We start from the raw sequence: 21,245 nt of genomic DNA, 5'->3' as shown, positions 1-21,245 counted from the left end.
ATAAAACCAGAATGCCGGCTACTCGAGCTCCTCGATCGGGACCCATAAGGGTATCCCGAAAACAAATGTTTAATGATTTAATTCGGGCTGGGGTCCAATTTGCTAAGATCGACCGCCAGCCCAACCACGTCCTTCTCCAGCTCTGGAGACAACTAAAGGACAATCAAAAATTCCAGAGCTACCCTAAGAAATCAAGGGTAAGAGCTATAGAGAGGGTTCCAACAACAACATGGAACCTAGAAGATTTTATTATTCCTAACAGGAAAAAGAAGCCACCTCAGGTGTCTCGGGCCACAATGCCTGAGCCATCAGAAGCAAAAGAACTGGCCCTAGCACAATTCATGCAGTGACGAGGGGTGTTAGTCCCCGTAGGGCCTCCAGACGGGACCGGAGGCCCTATGTAGAATTAACAATTTATTGGTCCCGAAAAAATATTCAGAGAGTTATGGCATTAGTGGATACTGGAGCAGAAACATCAATTATCTATGGAGATCCAGGAAAATTTCATGGCGACAGAGTGATGATTGGTGGTTTTGGGGGACAGACTATTCCTGTCACCCAAACATGGTTAAAATTGGGGGTTGGGCGTCTCCCACCCCGGGAGTACAAGGTGTCTATTGCCCCAGTCCAAGAATACATCCTGGGCATAGACATTCTATGGGGTCTGGCTCTCCAAACAACTGTGGGAGAGTTCAGACTTCGACAAAGATGTATCAGTATCCGGGCGGTGCAGGCAATATTAAGAGGCCATGCGAAACATGAGCCTGTTTGCCTGCCGAAACCGCGCCAGATTACTAATGTTAGACAGTATAGACTCCCGGGTGGGCAAGATGAAATATCGAGAACGGTGCAGGAATTAGAAAAAGTGGGCATTATAAGACCTGCACACAGCCCGTATAACTCCCCCATATGGCCAGTGCGAAAGTCGGATGGCACATGGAGGATGACAGTAGATTACAGAGAATTAAATAAGGTCACGCCGCCTATTCATGCGGCCGTACCCAATATTGCTTCCCTAATGGACACATTGAGTAGGGAGATAAAAACCTATCATTGTGTCCTAGATCTAGCAAATGCATTCTTCAGTATCCCAATTGCTGAGGAATCGCAAGATCAGTTTGCGTTTACGTGGGGAGGCAGGCAGTGGACCTTTCAGGTCCTGCCACAGGGGTACGTGCATTCACCAACGTATTGTCATAATCTAGTGGCGCGTGACCTGGCTGACTGGAGAAAACCTGATGATGTTAACCTATATCATTATATTGATGATCTCCTGTTGACATCCGACTCACTGGAGGTAGTTGGACAGGCAGCTGATTCATTAACTGCCTATTTGCAACAAAGGGGATGGGCTATAAATCCCCAAAAGGTGCAAGGTCCAGGCCTGTCCGTAAAATTCCTGGGGGTGGTTTGGTCAGGAAAGACCAAAGTGCTACCCAGTGCTGTTATAGATAAGGTTCAGGCATTTCCAGTCCCTACAACATCAAAGCAGCTGCAAGAGTTTCTAGGTATATTGGGTTATTGGCGTTCCTTTATACCTCACCTAGCGCAGCTGCTAAGGCCATTATACAGACTCACAAAAAAGGGGCAGCTATGGGACTGGGGGAAAACCGAACAGGATGCTTTCCAACAAGCAAAACTGGCAGTTAAACAAGCTCAGGCATTGGGTATATTCGATCCTACCCTCCCAGCCGAGTTGGACGTTCATGTTACTCAAGACGGCTTCGGTTGGGGCCTGTGGCAGCGCCAGAGTTCTGTTCGGATCCCCATTGGTTTCTGGTCTCAGGTTTGGCACGGAGCAGAAGAAAGATACAGTATGATTGAAAAACAGTTATTGGCTGCCTATTCGGCATTACAGGCAGTAGAGCCAATAACTCAGACAGCTGCAGTTATAGTCAAGACCACTCTGCCAATTCAGGGGTGGGTGAAGGATCTGACCCACCTTCCTAAGACAGGGGTGGCCCAAGCACAAACAGTGGCACGATGGGTCGCCTATCTCAGCCAAAGGAGCAGTCTGTCTTCATCCCCCTTGAAAGAAGAACTTCAGAAGATCGTAGGCCCAGTTACATATCACAGTGATGCACCAAAAGAAATACTGGTCGCTCCACCAGAGAAGAGTCCCGTTCACGAGGGAAAATATCCTATCCCTGAAGATGCCTGGTACACAGATGGGTCCAGCAAGGGCAACCCGAGCAAGTGGAGAGCAATAGCATACCATCCTTCCACCGAGACAATCTGGTTCGATGAGGGGGATGGTCAGAGCAGCCAATGGGCAGAACTGCGAGCCGTGTGGATGGTTATAACCAAGGAACCCGGTGATGGTATCCTGAACATCTGCACAGATAGTTGGGCTGTGTACCGGGGGCTCACTCTCTGGATTGCACAGTGGGCCACCCAGGAATGGACTATCCACGCCCGACCGATCTGGGGCAAAGACATGTGGTTAGATATATGGAATACGGTCAAACACAGGACTGTACGTGTCTACCATGTTTCTGGTCATCAGCCCCTACAGTCACCGGGAAACGATGAAGCCGACACATTGGCCCGAGTTCGATGGATTGAGAATTCACCATCTGAGAACATCGCCCGCTGGCTACATCAGAAGCTACGGCATGCTGGACAAAAGACAATGTGGGCAGCTGCTAAAGCATGGGGACTGCCCATACAACTATCTGATATCGTCCAGGCATGCCAGGATTGCGACGCTTGCTCCAAGATGAGACCGAGATCGTTGCCCGAAACAACAGCCCATCTTGCTAGGGGACACAATCCTCTCCAGCGATGGCAGGTCGATTACATCGGGCCCCTTCCTCGTTCCGAAGGGGCAAGATATGCCCTGACCTGTGTCGACACTGCAAGTGGGCTACTGCAGGCCTATCCAGTACCGAAAGCAAACCAGGCATATACCATCAAGGCACTCACTAAACTGATGTCTGCCTACGGGACACCTCAAGTCATCGAGAGCGACCAAGGGACTCATTTTACTGGTGCAACGATACAGCGCTGGGCAGAAGAAAATAACATCGAATGGCGATTCCACCTGCCATATAATCCAACAGGGGCAGGCCTCATCGAACGTTATAATGGTATTCTTAAGGCTGCCCTGAAGACAGACTCCCAGTCCTTGCAGGAGTGGACAAAAAGACTGTATGAAACCCTGCGGGACCTGAATGAAAGACCTCGAGATGGCAGACCCAGTGCCCTGAGAATGTTGCAGACGACATGGGCCACCCCGCTTAGGATCCAAATTACGGGCACTGATCATCAGGTAAGACCCCAAATTGGTAATGAAAATAATCTTCTGCTCCCTGCCCCTGAAAACTTAGAGCCAGGTACCCATAAAATAAAATGGCCCTGGAAGGTGCAGGTAGGACCCAAGTGGTGTGGCCTACTTGCACCTTGGGGGAGACTATTGGAGGTGGGAGGCTCAGTAGTCCCTCCAGTAATAGGTACATGGCCTACTGATATTATGGTCAACACTCCGATCTTTATTGCTAAAGGGACCCCCATTATGTCCCTGTGGCAGATCAGGGCACCTCCTTTGGTGCCTGATATCGTTATGCAGCCGCAGATATCCGGCAAAAAGGTGTGGTACAGGCGGCCAGGACGTGCCCCAGTACAAGCGGAAGTGTTGACCCAAGACAGAAATACGGCCTGTATCTTGCCCTGGAGAGCAGACCTTCCCCTCCTGGTACCTGTAAAACATCTGTATTACTCCCCGTGAGTCTGTGAGCCTTCAGGACCACCGGAAGGAACAAAATGCCATCAAGCGTTCCAGTGTTGCTGTCAGATCACGTACAACACCCGGTGATGGTCTGCATGGGACTGATGGAACATAGAATGGACTTGCACCTCAGGACCTCATGCCTCCAGGCACATCATCGAGCACTGGCCCATAGAAGAGTATGGACATCCACTAATCATCACTTGTCTTGAACTGTACCAACATACGTCGCGATAAAATTGTATAAGCGTCGCGATATACCGGATCTCTGTATTAGGGAAAGCTTACCCTTTTGTTAACCTGATCATTGGTTCACGCCGTGAAGGGGTGGAGTGTATGGCAACTGCTGAGTCACGGCCTGAACCTCTGATTGATCACCTGAGGTGAGCCATGAGTCAGCCAGAGGAGCACAGGTGAAGGCAATTCACCTGTGCTACCGGAAGGGGTGGAGCCAGGCTCCACCCCTCCTGGACCTTTTAAGAGCTGGCTACCAGAGGGGAAGGATCTCTTCTGGAGATCCTCCTCTTTGATATCTTCTAGTGAGCTCAACCCAAGGGTAAGCTCTTCTACTTATTCTCTTTTGTGATCCCTGTTTGCTTTGCCTTACTCTTTTGATTATATTGCAATTATAACATCTTGGTTATACAGTTTGCAAGGCTTTGTCCCCAGCAGAAATAGCACTTCTGCTGTTTTGCTGCAGGACCAAACATCTTGCAGGACTGGTGATGTTTACCAGATACGCTTCCTAAAGAATAAGCATAGGCCAGAATTGTAGAGGGTAAGAATTGCAGAAGAAGCGTGGCCCATAAACGGAAGCTTTGTAGGTGACTGAGGTCTCAGGATGCAATAAGCATTAAAAGAAACTAGGGATGACTTTTTTCACTCAGAAGGTGGTGAGGTACTGGAACAGGCTGCCTGGAAAAGCTCTGGATGCCTCTGGTCCTGATCATCCTGATCTAATGGTGACCCATAGAAGGGGGATTGGAACTGAATGGTCTTTAGGTGCCTTGCAATTTGAGCCATTCTATGATTCTATGATGTTCAATGTCAGAATTCGTGCAGTTAGTACTTGCCTATGTGAAAACGGAGTCTGCAACGTGTTTCTTACTTTCAGCAGAGAAGGGATCTTTTTGTCTGAGAACTAGTGGAATTAGGGGGATAGGGGATAATTTCAAAAATCCTGTTTGAAATCATACTTTGGGACACTCCTCACTTTGCCCTCACTTTCTAGAGCATTTCTGAGCAAACTGAGTACTTCTCCCCCACTTCTGCTGCTGCTTTCAATAACTCAGGAAGCTAGCACTCTCTTTCCTTGCAAGGGAGGGATGTAGGGCTGACTCAGTTTCTGTGCAGGACACTGAGAATGAAGATGCTCTGTAGGTGATCATTGGTAATGTAAGGCTGTCCTCTTCCTGGCAAAGCCATTGGCACTGAGTCTGCTAGGAGTGAAGCAGCACTGTAATGCCAGGCAGAGCTCCCATTCCCTTCTTCCCTCCCCACCATCATGAGCTCCTCAACAAATTTTCCACTGTTTACTTAGAAATCTGTAAAACAAAAGACTGAGGCTGAAGAAGCTCCACCTGGGGAAGTCAAGGTGGAGGAAACCTCTGCTGCTGCTGTTGTGGGAAAGGAGGCCATCCCTGCTGAGCCAGATGAGCCAACAGAGCAGGCTGTGCTGAGTGATCTGTCCCCCATGTCCATCTCCCAGCCTCATCTGGGCCATCTCTCATCACAGTGAGTGTGCCTGCTGTATTCCAGCCATCCCCTCCGTTCCTCATCATGGCTGGTTTTGTCAGCGTCCAGCTGTGTCACAGCATGCCTCTCCAGCAACAGTTGCTCCTGTTGGTCCCAAAATGTCATTCCTTTTAAGACTGGCATTTTAGCTGGAAGTTCACCTGCATGGTCTTACAGGCAGTCAGAGGTCAGTGCAGAGCATCAACAAAAGGTTTTCAGATATGTAGATACTCTAGCCTTGCATGGATCTTGCTGTGGAGCTGATTGTGTTTCACATTCCTGCTAGGGGCAATGGCTCAGGCACTGCAAGCCTGATTGTGACATTTATTAACAGAGGGGAACAGCGTTAGGAAAGCGTACAAACAGAAGTGAAGAGTGGCTTGGAAATGGTCTGAAGCTCTACTCAACCAGTGTCAGGTTGGTTGTGTGCTGGTGGTGTTGGACCACTGCAGAAGCCACTCATGATACCACGCAAACTGTGTGCAGCAGAAGGCTCTGGAGTACAGCTGTAGTTTAAAGGACTTCTCAAGGACAGAGAGATGATTTTGCCTGGATAGTTGCAACTGTGTCACTGGATCAAAAACTGGTATCAAATGTGCATGAAATGAAAAGGCAGGCTGAGCTTTAGTTGCAGCACCTGCCTGGTTATCATTTCTCCCTTGCTCCTATCTTCCTAACAGGGTAAAAAGAATTTGCTGTAGATGGAAATAGGGACAGTTTTCTGCGTGCTGTTCTGGAGAACTTTGAGAGAGAGGGAGGATGATCCCTGTCCTTGTCAAATCCTTCCTATTTGCTCTGGATTCCTATCTGTGAGAGCAGCATCGTAACGGTAGAGGAAAGCAATGCCAGTGTGTTCCCTAGAATTATGAATTGGACTTGATTCTAATTAAATCATGAATATTGACTGTGTTTAATTTTAATTTACTCCTTGTTCATGTCTATAGCAAACCCTAGAGCGAGTGACCTCAGCATCATCTTCTTATAATAACAGACACAAAGAAAGGCCCCATGGTCTGCAGAGATCAGGCTTTTCCCCATGCGTGTTTTCTTTTGAGTTGATCTAAATCACTGTAATAACTTGTCCACTCTATAGCAAAGCAAACAATGAAACTGCCTATCTGAAGCACGTTGTTCCAACAGACTGTTGTCCAAAATCCTCCATGGCTAGGCAGAGTAAATGTGACGGTTTGGAATAAAGAAGAAAGAAAGGATGGCGAGTAGAGGAAGGATGGGACATCAGTCATTGGTCAGGAGGTCTCTTCTGGTACTCACTCTACTGAGTGGCAGTAAGTAAAGTGAAGATCAGGTATCAGAGAAGCTTATTTCTGTACGGTTTGAGTTTGTTTTTTCTGTAAGGATTTCAGGAAGGAAAGAAAAATTGTGACGGAAATATTTTTTTCTAAAAGGAAGCCAACTGCTTTTCTTGTACGAAGACAAAGCTCCAAAATCTTCATTGTCTGAGCTGCTAATTAGATGGCAGGCTGGGGTGCAGCACCACTCATCCGCTCACTGGCTCTGTCCTGTGACCTGTTTTGCTGCCTCACCATCACTGAGGCATTCTCAGTCCGTGTTCTTTCATGCTCCAAATGGCTGCAGAGCTTTTGGAGAGGAAGACAGTGAGAGATGGGCAAGAGAGTGGCAATCCAGGAGGAAGTCATAGGCATTAAATAGAAGTCAGACAGTTCCAACTGGGTTTATTTTCATTTTCTGTTACCTTTAGAATACAAAGTTGTCTTTACCAATTTGGAAGAGATGTCTAGGAAAACGAGCTCAGTACTGATTTCTTAAAAATCGAGAAGTAGAATTATTCTTCATTTGGCTCTGAGGGGCAATGATTCCAGGAATTGCTTTCCAGGACTGGCAAAGGAGAGTCTTGAACATCAGGATTAACAACAGCCGTGATCAAAGCTGAGGACATTTCACTGAGATGCAGAATATGAAAGCACGTCATTTGTCAGCAGCAGTTCAGCGTTCATTCACTTTATGAGTGATGAGTTACTTAAAAGTGGAGTGGTAAAATGTTAATAATAACTTTCTGATAGGAATCTTTTATTGATTTTAGTAATTGCAAGTTTGTGGTGACAGCCCCTATTCAGCACAATTTCTCTGTGATGAATTTAGTGTCAAGCCCCGTTAATTGGTAGAATGTGTGGCAGTCATTAGTTGTTGCAGGAGCTTTGAGTCAATTTTCTGGTAGGGCTCTCATTTAAACTAGGAGGGGTAGTGCAGAGAACAGGGTACAATTCCCTGCTCAGGAGTTTTGGGTTCTGTTACTTACAGTTTCGTAATCAGCCTGAAGTGCATTGCCAAACACTTCATTCCCAGAGCTCATCTTAATTGCTGCATAGAATCTTACTACATGTCCTTGTTGTGATCCATCGGTGCCACAGAACAAATAAATTTCTGTTAGGTGCTGGCAACCATTGATTCTTATTTTGGTTGCAGGGAACAAAATTCTTCACAGTGAAAGGGACAGAATCACCACGTGCTGCAGAAGAGCTGAAGCGAATGGTAAGAAGTCCTTCTTGCGTGGACTTTTGCCCACAGAAACTGTTTTGTTTTTTCTTCCCGTAGTATGCAAAATCCAAAGGATGCAGTCTAAAAGATATGGTTTATTAACCACTGATTGATTTCAGTTTCAAATAATAATATCCCTCTCACCACATCAATTTTTCAAAGTCAGGCAAAGATGACAAGTGTACAGAACAAAGAGAAATCGTAGCAAGTCTTGTTATTTTGTTGTCCTATCTGTGAAATGCTGCACCCAGAGTTCACAGCATTACTCAGAGATCAGCTGTTTTGACTTCCAGATGCTCCTTGGTTTGGAAAGAGCCTTTTTGTGCTTTGGGTCTGATGCTTGCCTGGACTTTAATATTCTCTCATTCCATCAGTCAGACACTCAGCTAAACGCAGTGATTTTCAAAGCTTTGTGTAGGCACATGTGAAACTGCCAGCTGGAAGCTCTCTCAGACACTGAACAGTGACAGAGGCCAAGAAAGAGCCTTCAGCTTAGAGATGTGTAATGATGGCTGAATCCCACCGTAGGTACAACTCATAGCACCCAAACTGCAGACTGTATGATCTGGGAGAGCAGTGCAAAGAAGAGTGGTCAGCTGTGTCCGAAAGCTGAGCATGGAGCCAAGTACAGGTACAGCACTGGAGTATGAGGCCTTTTAAAGGTAAAATATTTCTTTCAAAAATGGGGGAGAACTGACGTAGAACAGTGTTCTTCTGTTCTGAGTCAGCAGAGGCAGATTGCACTCTGTTCATGGAAGTGCAGCATTACTTAGGCATTGTTTCAGTAATCCTGTTAGTCCCAGGTATCCTACTGAAGAGCTGACTGCCAGCAGGGAAGGATCTCTTTCTGGAGATCCCTCCTTTGGAGTTTTCCAGTGAGCCCAGGATAAGGGTAAGCCCTTCATCTCTTCTTTGTGGTGTAATGACCTGCTTAGCCAAACTCTCTTGTATGCTTCTTAATTATAACACCTGCATCATCATTGATTTACAGAAGACTAAAGAGATTAAATGAGAACTTAAGACACAGAAAAGCATTCCAGCTCACTGCTCCATCACAACATTTTTTATTGGAAGAGTCACAGAATAACTTTTATTTACATATTCTGTAAATAATATAATATAATATAATTATTTATATTTAATTAAGGCATATGTAAATAAATAATATAATACGTTTATTTATATTTAATGAAGGCATATAACTTCAGAATTAACTTCAATCCTATGGAATTAAGACATATAACTTCAGAATTAACTTAAATCCTTATCATATAAAAGCTCTGCAGGTGGTGGTCTCAGGGACCTTTCCTAGCGTGAACTTGGCTCTGAACTGCTCCAGCTCTCCGGCCGTTCGTTCCCTCCTCGGTGTGCAGAGCTGCCTGCTCTGATGCCGTGTGGATGCAGAGGCGCGGACGCGGCGCTGTGTGCAGAGGCACCGGCAGTCGGTGCGGCCGAAGCACTGCTTGTGCCCGGGTGAGAAGGTTCTGTAGCTGCCTTGGGAGCAGCGACAGCAAGCGGAGCGGTGCTGGAAGGATTTGCTGCAGCAGGGCTCCCAGGGCCCGGAAGCCCAGAAGTCCACGGCCAGCGGCCGTTCCAGGAGCGTGAAGTGAGGCTGCGGATGGAGCTGCAGAATCCCCAGTCCCAACGGAATGGGGACAGCTGTGGGAGGACGTCACCCCAAGGGCAGGAGGACTGGAGGCAGCAGCAGAGCTCCCCACAGCTGGAGCGCTTCCAGATGAGACGCTGGGATTTGCAAGGACAAGCGGGCAGCACCGCTGCTGTTGGCTGGAGAGCCTGCAGTGAGGAAATGGATGGGAAGGCTCAGGATGGGTGCACCTGCCATACTGAAACACTGCTGCGTTTCAGTGCTGCAGAAGAACGCTTATCAGCGCCTGTTTAATCGCTGGTTCCTTATGCAGAAACTTACTTGGGAACCCAGGGCTTGGTGCTTGCTGTCCTCCCAGTCCAAGAGAAGGTAATGGTGGAGTGACCGCTTTCTCTCTCCAAAGTAGCTGAAAAAGTTCCAAATACATCCATGAAAACTACATTCCAACACAGGCAAGCATCTTTCAATCCACGCTTAAAGCAAAAACCCACGTGTGCCGACCAACTGAACGTAACTGAGAAACTGAACCAAACGCTGGCCACAAGCAATGGCAGCTTTAAACAAAATGCTCTCAGGCTGCTGTCTGCAAACACCCTAGAAGCAGGAATCTGTTGGCAAAAAGTAATTGCCATCACCAGAACCTCTGGAGCTCTCATTCTTCTCTCCCTTGCTCTAGTTTGTTCCGTGACTCTATCTGCATCGCTGCTTTGGCTCAGTCTGCTCTCTGAGCACGGAACAATCATCTGTGCTGAAGTCTGAACCCTGAGCTCTGCCTAAAATGGGAATCCTAAGAAAAACCTTCACTCCAAATTTAAGAGAAAAGCAACATCAGGAACAGAAGTATTTTACCTTTCCTTAACTCTTACCATCGATGCTGTTCTCCAGGCATTTAAAGCCTTCAGCTCCTGCAGCCTGGTTCTCCATTGTTGCACATACTGATGGACAGCGTGTATCTAAATGTGGGAAAACACAAACATGCTTTTGTTAAGCATGGCTTTTGGTTTTTTCTTATTTGGGTCTTTTTTTTTCTTCTTTCTTTTTTTTCCTTCTTTAAAAGGGGGAACAAGAGTGATCTGAGCTACTGCAAGGAAATTTCAGACTGGGCAATTCAGGTCTTGCCCCACTTCATGAGCAGAAACTCCTGCTTTGGATAATACATTTTGTACCTGCATCATTGGTGAGGCCTGTGCCACACAGTTATCAGGAAGAGGCAGGAAGAATCATAGACCTGTTTGAGTCAGGAGGGACCTTTAAAGCCATCTGACCCAACTCCCCTGCAGTGAACAGGGACACCTATGGCCACATCAGGTTGCTCAGTGATGGCAAAGCCTTCAGGCCAGCAGCTCCTGCTGTTTTCTACTCGCTGCACAGAACAGTGAAGGTATGAGGGCGTTCTTACGTTCCCCTCGAGTTGGGCATTCGCTGAGTCAAGAGCGGCCACCTGAAGCACAGGAACCACTGCTACCCTGAACGCGTCACAGAAAGCTCAGTTGTTCCAAATACTTACGTAGAGTCCTGTGCCCTCCTTGGCACTGCAGGTGTCATACCCCAGGTGCAGCTCCTCAGGGGAGATCTCTGGAAAGCCTGCAGGGAGGCAAACAATCAGCATGCTCCAAAGGGAATACAACACAAATACAAAATTGCCCTCTAGAGTTACAGAAGAAACTGCCCTTGCTACACTGCCTGGGACCAGTCAGCTCTACTTGGAGACACAGAAAGGACTCCTGGGGCAACTTCAGGGGTGCAAACACACCAAGGAAATACCGTAATCCAGTGCCCCTACCTGTTGCATCACAAGGCACGTCCTCACCTTGCAGTGCTTCCATTGAGGCACAGCAGTGTGGACAAGGATAGAAATGCAGCCTGAACAGTAGCAGCACTCCTAAAAACGGGACTGACCTGAAACATTAGGCTTGCCCTTCTCAGGACAGTAACACGAAAACATCCACTGTCCAGAAGATTCCCAGGTTGCCATGTCTTCTGCTACCCAGTCACTAGGAAACACAACATGACAGCAAAAGAAGAAATTACACAGTCAGAAGCCGAAGGGCAAAAAGCAAAGTCAAACTCAAATAGCCAAAGCTGTGCCAATGAATTCCATAGGACGCTGCTCAGAGGGAACAGCTGAAGAATGCTACAGCTATCTTGAAAGACACAGCAGTCGCTCTGCTGGACACACAGTTGTCCAACAAAGCGTTTTATCGCAAGTAAATCACAACAGGTCTGGAAGAGAAACAAAACCCCCGTGCTTCCTATGGTCCCCCCCACGTCCCACCTTCCATCCCCCGGAACGCATCCTCTCCATTATCCACAGGAAGCCAGTAAGCACTTAAGCAGCTCGTTGCGAGCACTTCCCAGGGGACAGGGTCGTCACTTACGCAAGTCTCTGCTGTCCATCTCTGTGCTCATCAGCCGGGTTTGCACTGCTTAACGCAGAGCTCGCTTTCTGCAAGGACGCTGCGCCTTTCTTGCCTGCTGCTCCAACCCCGGAGGCACCAGAGAGTCCTCCTCCATTGCAGCTGCCACCTGAGGAGCTCTTTGTGAGCACAGGAGGCTGCACAACAGCTGCGGGAGCACCCCGTCCTCCTGCAGATCCTCCTTTGCGCTGCAGCACGGCTGGCTGGAGAAGGTTTGTGTTTCTCTGGGCACGAACAACACGTCCTCCTCCATCACCTCCCATGTGCTGGGGCTGGCTAGGATTTGTGTCTATCTGGGTAGCCATCACTCAATCCTTTTTCAGCTCCTTCCGTGTGCTGGATCACAGATGGCTGGCTAAGGTTAATATTTGTCGGAGAAGTGCCCCCCCATCCGGCTCCAGTTCCTTTCGTGTTCTGGAGCACAGACAGCTGGCTAAGGTTTGTCGGAGTAGAATCTCCCAATCCTCCTACTGCTCCACCCTTGTGCAGAACCATGGGTGGCTGGCTAAAATTTGTGTCTGTCTGGTTAGAAGCTTTAGATCCCCCTACAGCCCCTCCCTTACACAGGGACACGGCTGGGCGGATAGGATTTCTCTTCCTTGGGGTACCAGCACCACATTCTTCTACAGCTCTTCCCATGTGCAGCATCACAGGTGGCTGGCTAAGCTTTGTATATGTCGGTGTAGAATCTCCCCATCCTCCTACAGCTCCTCCCGTGTGCTGGAGCACAGGTAGCTGGCTAGGATTTGTATGTGATGGAGTAGCATCTCCCCATCCTCCTACAGCTCTTCTCTTGTTCTCAAACACGGTTCCTGTCATGGTGTTATGATTTTGACTGTGCTTATCTGGTTTATGGTACGCCATCTTCCTCCACATCTTCTCAAGCGCTGGAGCACGGATGCCTGGACAGCATTTCTGCGTCTCCGGGAAGCGGCACGCCATCCTCCTCTGGCTCTTCCAATGGGACCTGATAATGAAGAAGAAAGGATGCAAAGCCATTCGCACAATGCCGACCAAGCCAGCAAGAAGTTGGAAGCAAAACCTGAGTGTCCTGGTGGACGACAGGTTGCCATGAGCCAGCAGTGTGCCCTTGTGGCCAAGAGGGCCAATGGCATCCTGGGGTACCTCCACATTTAATGCTAAACCAGGCTGCCCAGGGCCCCATCCAACCTGGCCTTGAACACCTCCAAGGATGGGGCATCCACAGCCTCTCTGTTCCAGCACCTCACCACTCTCTGGGTAAAGAATTTCCCCCTGATGTCCAACCTAAATCTCCCCTCCCTCAACTTAAAACCATTTCCCCTCGTCCTACACCTATCAACCCTATCAAAGAGTTGATTCCCCTCCTGTTTGTAGGCTCCCTGTAGGTACTGAAAGGCTGCAATGAGGTCACCCCGCAGCCTTCTCTTCTCCAGGCTGAACAAGCCCAGCTCCCTCAGCCTGTCCTCATAGGGGAGCTGCTCCAGTCCCCTGATCATCCTAGTGTCCCTCCTCTGGACCCTCTCCAACAGCTCCCTGTCCTTTTTGAACTGCGGGCTCCACACTTGGACGCAGTGCTACAGATGGGGCCTCACAAGAGCAGAGCAGAGGGGGACGATCACCTCCCTGTCCCTGCTGGCCACCCCTCTTTTGATGGAGCCCAGGATCCCATTTGCCCTCTGAGCCACAAGAGCACACTGCTGGCTCATATTCAGTTTTTCATCTATCAGGAAACACACACTTCCTCGACGGCACAGCCGGCTGCACGCCTCCTGGGTGTCCTCGCCTCTTTCCTCGAGACGGACTCGAGGCTTTTCCTCTGCTGGCTGCAGCGTCCATGCCCAGTAGCTGCCCTGAGCTCCTCCTCGGCACGACGACGAGCGCTTTCCCTTCCTCCAGAGAGATGTTTGTCCTCATTACGGCTGCAGACTCCTCCACGGGCGCCGGCTGACGAAGTGCATCTCTGCTGGAGGTGCAGCACACCCAGCAGCTGCCCTTTCCTCCTGCCAGCACGGATGCTGAGCTTTTGGCTGCACCGCAGTCTCTCGTCACCTTTGCTTTGCCATCAAACTGAATCCTATTTCTTTGCTGTTCTGCTGGTTGATTTCGGTTCTTTTTGTTTCTGTTTATTGTCTCTTTCTTCATTGGGTCACATTGGTTTGCTTTCCTTTGTTCACTTGGTTTCGTTTTCTTTATTGCTCTTTTGCTTTTCTCTCCAATGTTTGTTGCCCTTGTATATTGCTGCCTTTACTTCTTTTTCCTATTTCTCCTTTTTTGTGTTTGCTTTGGATTTTTTTGTTTGTTCTTTTTTTTGTATTTTTTGTATTTTATTATTGTTTTTCCTTTTAATCTTTATTTTTGTCTTATTGTGTCCTCTGTGGAGGATTGTAAACCCGTATGCAATGGTGTAGCGACCTTGTCAGGCCCAGTAACGCGGTGTGTTGCCCTGGTGTTGTATTTTTATGGTATCATAGGTTGGATTTCAAAGGGGTTTGTCTCAGGTGGAGCTTTGAGATCCAACCTTGAAGCTTTGTTTTCTGAATCACCCAGGTCCGTTGATTTAGGAGCCTGGGTATTTTCTAATGCAGTGTTCTGGACTTGTTTTATACGGGGAAGTCAAGCTTGATTTCTTTCCCGCTAATATGCCGAGTTGCTGCTTTTGTTCTCTAAGGTATTGTTTGAAAGCTCTGCTTGATTGAAGGCAATTAATAATGGCCACGGCACAGTGGACATGGCCAGCTGCCACTCTTTTGTGATCAAAATGTCTTTATCTAATCCATGGAAATAACCGGATGAGAGGGGGAATGAAGAGGGAGAGACACCAGGCACAGAAAACTGGATTGGTTAAAAAGGCCAATTTGAGTTGGGACTGTGTAAGGATGGGGTTGTGGCAACTCGTAAAAACTGTGGGATTGAGAGTAACAAGGTTCTTCTTCAGAGATGCTCACCTTGAGCTGTAAGTCTCAAGAACTGCAAATAAATGAGGGTGAAGGACAGACTGATCCACTGAAAGCAGAAGTCACAGCTTGAGCCGAGAATGTTGGAGGGGCAGCGGCACGATTCCTTCAGCACAAGGTGACAGGAGTGCCACTGCTGCAACGGTTTCTGGAGCCCCGGGTGGGAGCCTGCAGGTGCTGGCCATCAGAGCCCTGCCCCAAAGCGTCCGGCTGCCAGCAGTGGGTGAGTTCACTGGGACTGTGGGGATGGGAGGTGCTAACCAGCGAGCCTTCAGTTTCCACTCCTAAATTCAGGCTTGGAAGCACGCTAAAAATGGGAAATAGATCTGGTGTAGGAAGGGGATGTCCTTAGCCAAGGTCCTGGAAAACTGGAGGAAAACTGATGAAACTGCAGATCTACCAACAAAAAGGAGAGCACACGGCGCTTGACTTGGTGGGTTTGTGGGAAGGTCAGCCTCCCTGTGTTTATATTTCAGCCATCGTTCTCCATGCTGGAGAGGCTTTACCCATTGCACGTGCATGGACAACTTGTGCAATAGCATCCTTGATCCAGACCCCATTTCCGTACGGCATCTCTTTCTCAATGGCCCGCGGTGTCACGGGGGCACCGAACTGGAAATAACGCCCTCGTGGTGTCACTGTAAAAGTTTGCCGAGCGAAGCTCTGGTTGCTCCATCCCTGGAGCTGTTCAAGGCCAGGCTGGGCAGCATGCCCCAGTGGGTGGCATTCCTGCCCAGGGCATCGGGGTTGAGCTTCTAAGTTCTGTCCCTTGCAGCCCAACTCATTCCGCTGTTCTGCGTTCCTGTGATGTAAGCAGCGGCCCTGGTGCACCACAATCACAGTGCATCACAAGCGGAGCAGCCCGCGGGGAGCCTCTGCCATCCCAGAGCTGTGAGGTCGCGGTGCCCCTCTGCTGTGCTGAGCTCACAATGCCTGGCTGTGACGCTGTGCCACAGGCTTCGCTCTGTGCAACTCACTGTGGCTGTGGCGGTGGTGGTGGAAGCATGGTGCGAGTGTGGGGGGCCATGGCCCCTGCCCGCCTTGTCTTCCTCTTCCTCCTGATGGCCGTGTGCTTCATGGAGACCTGCGCTGCTCCGTGGCGAGCACCGGGAGCAGGTGGGTGGGCAGAGACGGGACCAAACCTGAGCAGCACTGGGGCGAGAAGTCGGGCTGTGTCCCCACGGCCCTGTGCCGCTCTTCCCTGGGCTGCCTTCCAGGGCAGGGGCTGGGGGCTTTGGGCAGGGGGTGACGGGCTGCACTGCAGGAGCCGGGCAGGAGCCCGTGGCAGCACTGCTCCCCAGGCCTGGCTCCAGCCGTGCCGCCAGGTCGGGCCGTGGCTCTGCTGCTTGCTGGCTGGAGCACAGCCTTCATCCTGGGAGGGAGGCATCCTGGGGAGAGCTCAGAAGATGTGTGCTGGAGACGCGTGAGCGTTTTCTGTCCCAGGCTTGTGGTACCCCCCATAGATGACTCCCAGTTTCCAACACAGAGCCCCGGCCCACAGCCCAGAGGAGGAGACAGATGTGCTTTCCTCCAGGGCTTCAGTGCAGCCTTCCTTTGTGTGCATCAGAGCCCTCCCAGTAAGAAAGCCCCGAGGGGCTGCATATTCTTCCGTGCGGTCCGTGAGGGATGCGGCACGTGGCCTGGAGGGAGTCTTGTGTGCCCTGCCAGGTGCCAGCCTGCAGCTCATCCTGGCTGCTCTGCAACTTTGGAAATTGGGACCCGAGTCCTTCTCCCAGCCCGTCCCACAGCCCACATCCAGTTACTGCTGGGGTAGGAGATCACGCCGTGCAGTGGGACCTTCTCTTGTCTGTTCTTGATTCTAGATGATGAGCTCGGTGCTCTCTTTCTGGATGACTTCCTGGATCCAGATTTCACGCCTGTGCCTGAGGGACAACCCAGAGGTAAGTTGTGTCTGTTTCCTTGAAGGCAGAAACACTCATGCCCTCGTAGTTTATTTGGGTGCAAGGTCTTCCAAGTCTGTCTGTGCCTTGAAGGGCTTGCACAGATGAGCCTTGAGTGTTTCTTTGCTGGGAGAGCTGCCACATTTCGGTGGGAAGGTCACCGCTGCCCCTCTTCAGCTGAGAGAGCCCAGAGCTTCGTATTTGGGCTGTGCCATTCCCTGACCCACGGCCAGACCTTACAGGTCTGCCAGGGTTACAAAGGAGGCCCCCACATGCAGTGGAAGCTCTCCTCACCTGTGTCTGATCACACTTGTGCCTGCAGGCCCTGCTGGCGAATCAGAATGGAATCCTGTCCATGAGCCTGAGGGGAATGCTGGAGGTAAGTCACCAGGCTTCGTTTCCTTGATATTTGTTCATGTGTGGCTGATAGTTCAGCAAGGGTTCTGCTTTTCACCGGCCAGTGGGTTCTTCTCCACAGGAAGCATGGGGTGTTGTTGTTTCCTGGGTGCTCTGTGCTCTCGGCGTCGTGTTGGCTTTGCCTCTGTATCTCAGAGGTCTCCCAGTGAGACAATTGGAAGGAGCTGAATGCTGTGCTGTGAGGTCTCTGAGAATTGTTTCCCGTGGCCTGGGGAAAGTGTTTTGAAAGCTGTGGAATACCAGCCGTCAGGTCACCGGGCCTCTCTGCAGCTTTGGAACTTTTGCCCCATGCCATTAATTGAGCCCCTTCCATCACCTCAGGTCAGTAAGGAAGAGAGGTGGGCACATGCCATGGGAACGTCTCTCAGCTGTCCTGGATTCCAGCCATGTCTCCAGGCAGTGGCTGACCAAAGCCCAGCTTCAATCTGGTCCCTGAGATGCGGGGTGATCCCACAGCTGAGTCCCTGAGAGCTGTTAGTTTTCACTCAGGCTTTAATTTTCTTTCCGTGTGACTTCCTGCTTCCTCTGTGGAAGAGGAGGGAAGGTTCGGGTCAGGCTGTGTGCAGAGTGCAGCGCGCTGCCTCGCAAAGCCGTCGTTGCTGGCCGCTCCAGCCCTGAGCTGCTCCCGGTGCCTTGTGCAGAGCCAGCGGGCACCACGCAGTCGAGCTGAGGGCTGAGCTCCAGGAGGGCGTTCCTCTGGGCAGCCCCACGCGGTGTAAGTTCTGTAGGATCGCGGTGCCCCTGCGCGTACCTGGGAACTGTTTCCGAGGTGCTCCTGTGTGGAAGGGAGAGAGCAGTGTCACGAAGGAATCCCCTGCTTTGATTGCATCCCACGTCGTTCCGATTGGGAGGATTAGTTAGAGTTGCTCTGTGCTGCGTTTGTTTGCAGGTGTGAGTGGAGGAGGTGATCCAGCTTCCCCTCTGAGTTCCAAGACCGAAACCCGGGCGGATGGCATGGGTAAGTCACGGCTCTGTAATTCCTTGGAGAGCTCTCACTGCCCGCTTCGGTGCCACTTCATGGCACTGCTTCCCCCGTACGCTCCGCTGTTCAGTGATGCTGTTGTGCATGACTGAATGGCTTTCATGGCTTGCAGAAGTGCCCCCAGGGAGGGCTTTGCTCAGTCGCTGGTTTGTTTCTGCGCTGGAGCCCAGGTGGATGCCCAGGGGTGGTGGTTTGTTTTACCGATGGCGCTGACTCAGCAATGGTCTTCAAAACCTCATGCTCATGGCATTTAACTTCATGTGTTCCGTGCAGGTCTGGAAAGGGGAAAGGATGAATCCAACAGAGGAAAGTCCTCCCAGGGGTCTTACCATCCGAGAGAGCTGCTGAAGGAAATGGAAGTGGCAGCTCCTGGTGGGTATACTTCAGTCTGTTCACTGAGACTCGGGAAGCTGAGGCCTGATGTCCGTGTGCAGCCTGCACAGCAGGAGGGCATTGCTCAGAGCCGTGCTGCAGTGCTGTTCCACGCGATGCCTTGCAGGCACTGGGGAGCACCAGAGATGGTCTGCTGCCACTTCTGCATCCAGCTGAGACCCAGGGGCAGCTGCTCCCCCAGCACGACCATTACTTGTCAGAGCTGCTTTGTGGAGACCCAGATGGCAGCAAATGTCAAGTGTGGCGATTCTGTTAATACAAAGCCCTGCCTGCAGCTGGGCTAGTTCAAGGCAGGATGAGCATCCCAAGCAGGGATGGCTGCCTTTGCTAATGCTGGAAACCGTGTGCAGATGTCGATTCTGGAGGTGTTCCTGTTGGAGCTTGAATTTCAGCCTGCAAGGTGCCTGGCTGTGATGGTGGAATGTGATGGTTGGTGATGCTCACAGCACAGCGTGTGAGGGCCTTGCTTAAGAGTTGATTCCTCAGGAGGCGTGAGAGGGTAGGCACCCTGCAATTCGTGGGAGTGCCCAAATGCCCGTGGCAGCAGAGGAGGTCGCAGGTAGATTTGGGGGGCGGAGGCCAGCAGACTTGGCCTGAGCTCGGGGTTGGGTCAGCTCAGATGTGCGATGTGAGAACACATCTCATCCGACTGTCCTATGTCTTTCTAAAGGGACAAACACAGGCAGCGCAAACCACTGGCATGCCAGGAGATTTCTGTCCAGTGTCACCAGAGTCACTGGGTGCCAGCAGGCGCTTCCTGCCTGCTCTCGCACATCAGGTCAGCAGCCGAACCCGAGCGTGTGAGCGCAGAGCACGTGTTGTAAAAGAGGCCAGGAGCGGCTCTCTGAAAATGGCTGAGCTCAGCGGGGTGTGCAGAGTTGTTCCAGCCGTGTGCCAGAGAAGGCCTGTGTGATGCTGCTCACCTCTCACCGCTCCCAGTTCCCAGAGGGCTGTGAGCTTTGTCCTTTTGGGAACGAAGCGGCCCGAGGGCAATGAGGTGAAGGTAAGGTGGGACGTTGTCGTTTCTTCCAGGGCTGAATGCAGGGAAAAGCACAAAGGCTGCTGTTGGCAGATCTGTGCGGCAGCGCCACGTGGCAGTGATGGTGCTGCTCTCAGCTGTGCTGCTGTCTGCGCTGGTGCTGGCCTGCGTTGCTGCGTCGCGGACGTGGAACACATGCCTGTGAGTTGTCTTTTTCCCCCAACCATTCCATTGCTGCACGTGGCAATGAAGCACTTGTGGTGCCGGGATCCTGGGCAGCTGAATCAGCTGCTGGCAGTACGCTATCACGATTTATTCGCAAGGTCTTCCAAGCTTGCCCTTATTTCTTGTCAGTGAGTAGTGCTTTCTGAAACTCATTTTCAGTGTGTGCAAGAGGGGAGAGAGAGCAGCAGAGCGAGCTCATCCTGACACCAGCTGGGAGGGAGTTCCAGCTGGAGATGAAGTGGAGAGTGGAGAGGCAACGAGAGAGATCCTTGCCCAAGCCAACAAGAACCTCAGCAATAGTTCCAGTCCGTTCCGTTCTGCCATCCCAGAGGCCAGAGGTGTTCAGACTCGTCTGGAAGACCTGGAGCGTGAACTCCAAGCCATGAAAGAGGTCCGTGGGAACAGTGGTGAGTGCTGCTTCCCGTCAGAGGACGGCCCTGGAAGTGAGAGCGGAGGATCAGCGGCAGAGCATTTGCCCTTCACCCTCCGTTCCCCAGGACGAGTATCACCAATAGTTCGAAGGTTCTTAGCTCGCCATAGCTACAATCCTTTTGAGGGTCCCAATGAGGACCCAGAAAGCGAGCTTCCTCTGACTGCCGGGCAGCACGTTTATGTCTTTGGAGATGTGGATGAGGACGGCTGGTTTCTGGGAGAGCTGACGGATGGCACGAGAGGGCTGGTCCCTTCCAGTCTGGTGACAGAGGTTTCAGATGATGAGCTGGACACAACGATGCCTCCCGAGCTCTGTGATCTGCTGGAAACGGATGATTAAGTCGATGCAAAGAGTCCATAATTCAGCAACATCCTGTCGCAATTCTTGCCTCACTCCATCTGCAAGACGACCCCCCGCTCCACTTGATGTTCAAGTGAAGTGTGAGCAGGATGTGGATGAGCTCCTCCTGGGACGATCTGAGATGACTGACAGTGCGACTGCGTGGTTTTATCGTATATTAAAAATAGTTTTAAAAACTAACAAGCAGCACTGTTCTTTTTCTTTTTTGTTGAGGTGACACTTTTTCTAGCTGAGATTTTGCAAGAGTCTTGAAGCAGACTTGAACTGGTAGAAGTTGGCCGTGTTTGCATTCTGTTTCTCCTTCTTTCCTTGCTGATCAGAGTCAAGGTGCCATGCATCCACTCCCTGCCTCTGGCTGCCCCCCTTCACTGTGAAAAGAACCGAGAGCTTCTGGCACAGAAGTTTGTCCGTGTGCAAGGCTTAAACTTCGTGCTTCTTCCTTCTCTGCTTGGTAAAACTCAGCGTTGGGCTCATTTGGAGTCTGAGTGCTGGTTTCTGGGGCAGTCCTTAGCTAAAGGCTGGAGTGCCTGTATCAGCTGTGGCGGTGCAACTCCCACGCCCCACGTTCTCCCCTTCAGCCAGGCCTCCCAGTGCTTGGTGCACTTGGACAAAAGGTGG

At 50.6% G+C, this 21,245-nt stretch overlaps 2 protein-coding genes across 2 annotated transcripts; one reads left to right on the top strand and one right to left on the bottom strand.

Annotated features, from left to right (window-relative positions):
* Positions 1-5,380: 5,380 nt before the first annotated feature.
* Positions 5,381-13,315, bottom strand: LOC125685957 (nucleoporin NUP42-like). Its single transcript, XM_048929497.1, is given in 10 exon segments — positions 5,381-9,275; positions 9,277-9,358; positions 9,361-9,558; positions 9,561-9,734; positions 9,737-9,772; positions 9,906-9,990; positions 10,451-10,537; positions 11,092-11,168; positions 11,484-11,578; positions 11,963-13,315. Coding segments are annotated over 10 exon segments (1,224 nt in total). The 5' UTR covers positions 12,307-13,315; the 3' UTR covers positions 5,381-9,229.
* Positions 13,316-14,983: 1,668 nt separating this feature from the next.
* LOC125686008 (uncharacterized) lies at positions 14,984-20,879 on the top strand. The gene is made up of 6 exons (XM_048929607.1): positions 14,984-15,160; positions 17,161-17,217; positions 18,145-18,213; positions 18,511-18,609; positions 19,663-19,810; positions 19,994-20,879. The coding sequence occupies exons 3-6, from the start codon at positions 18,210-18,212 to the stop codon at positions 20,604-20,606; spliced, it is 864 nt and encodes a 287-aa protein (XP_048785564.1). The 5' UTR covers positions 14,984-15,160; positions 17,161-17,217; positions 18,145-18,209; the 3' UTR covers positions 20,607-20,879.
* Positions 20,880-21,245: the final 366 nt, after the last annotated feature.

The sequence above is a fragment of the Lagopus muta genome, chromosome 30, assembly GCF_023343835.1.
Source record: "Lagopus muta isolate bLagMut1 chromosome 30, bLagMut1 primary, whole genome shotgun sequence".
Taxonomy (NCBI): Eukaryota; Metazoa; Chordata; class Aves; order Galliformes; family Phasianidae; genus Lagopus; species Lagopus muta.
Note: the sequence above shows the minus strand (reverse complement) of the source record. Positions and strands in the feature narration are given on the sequence as shown.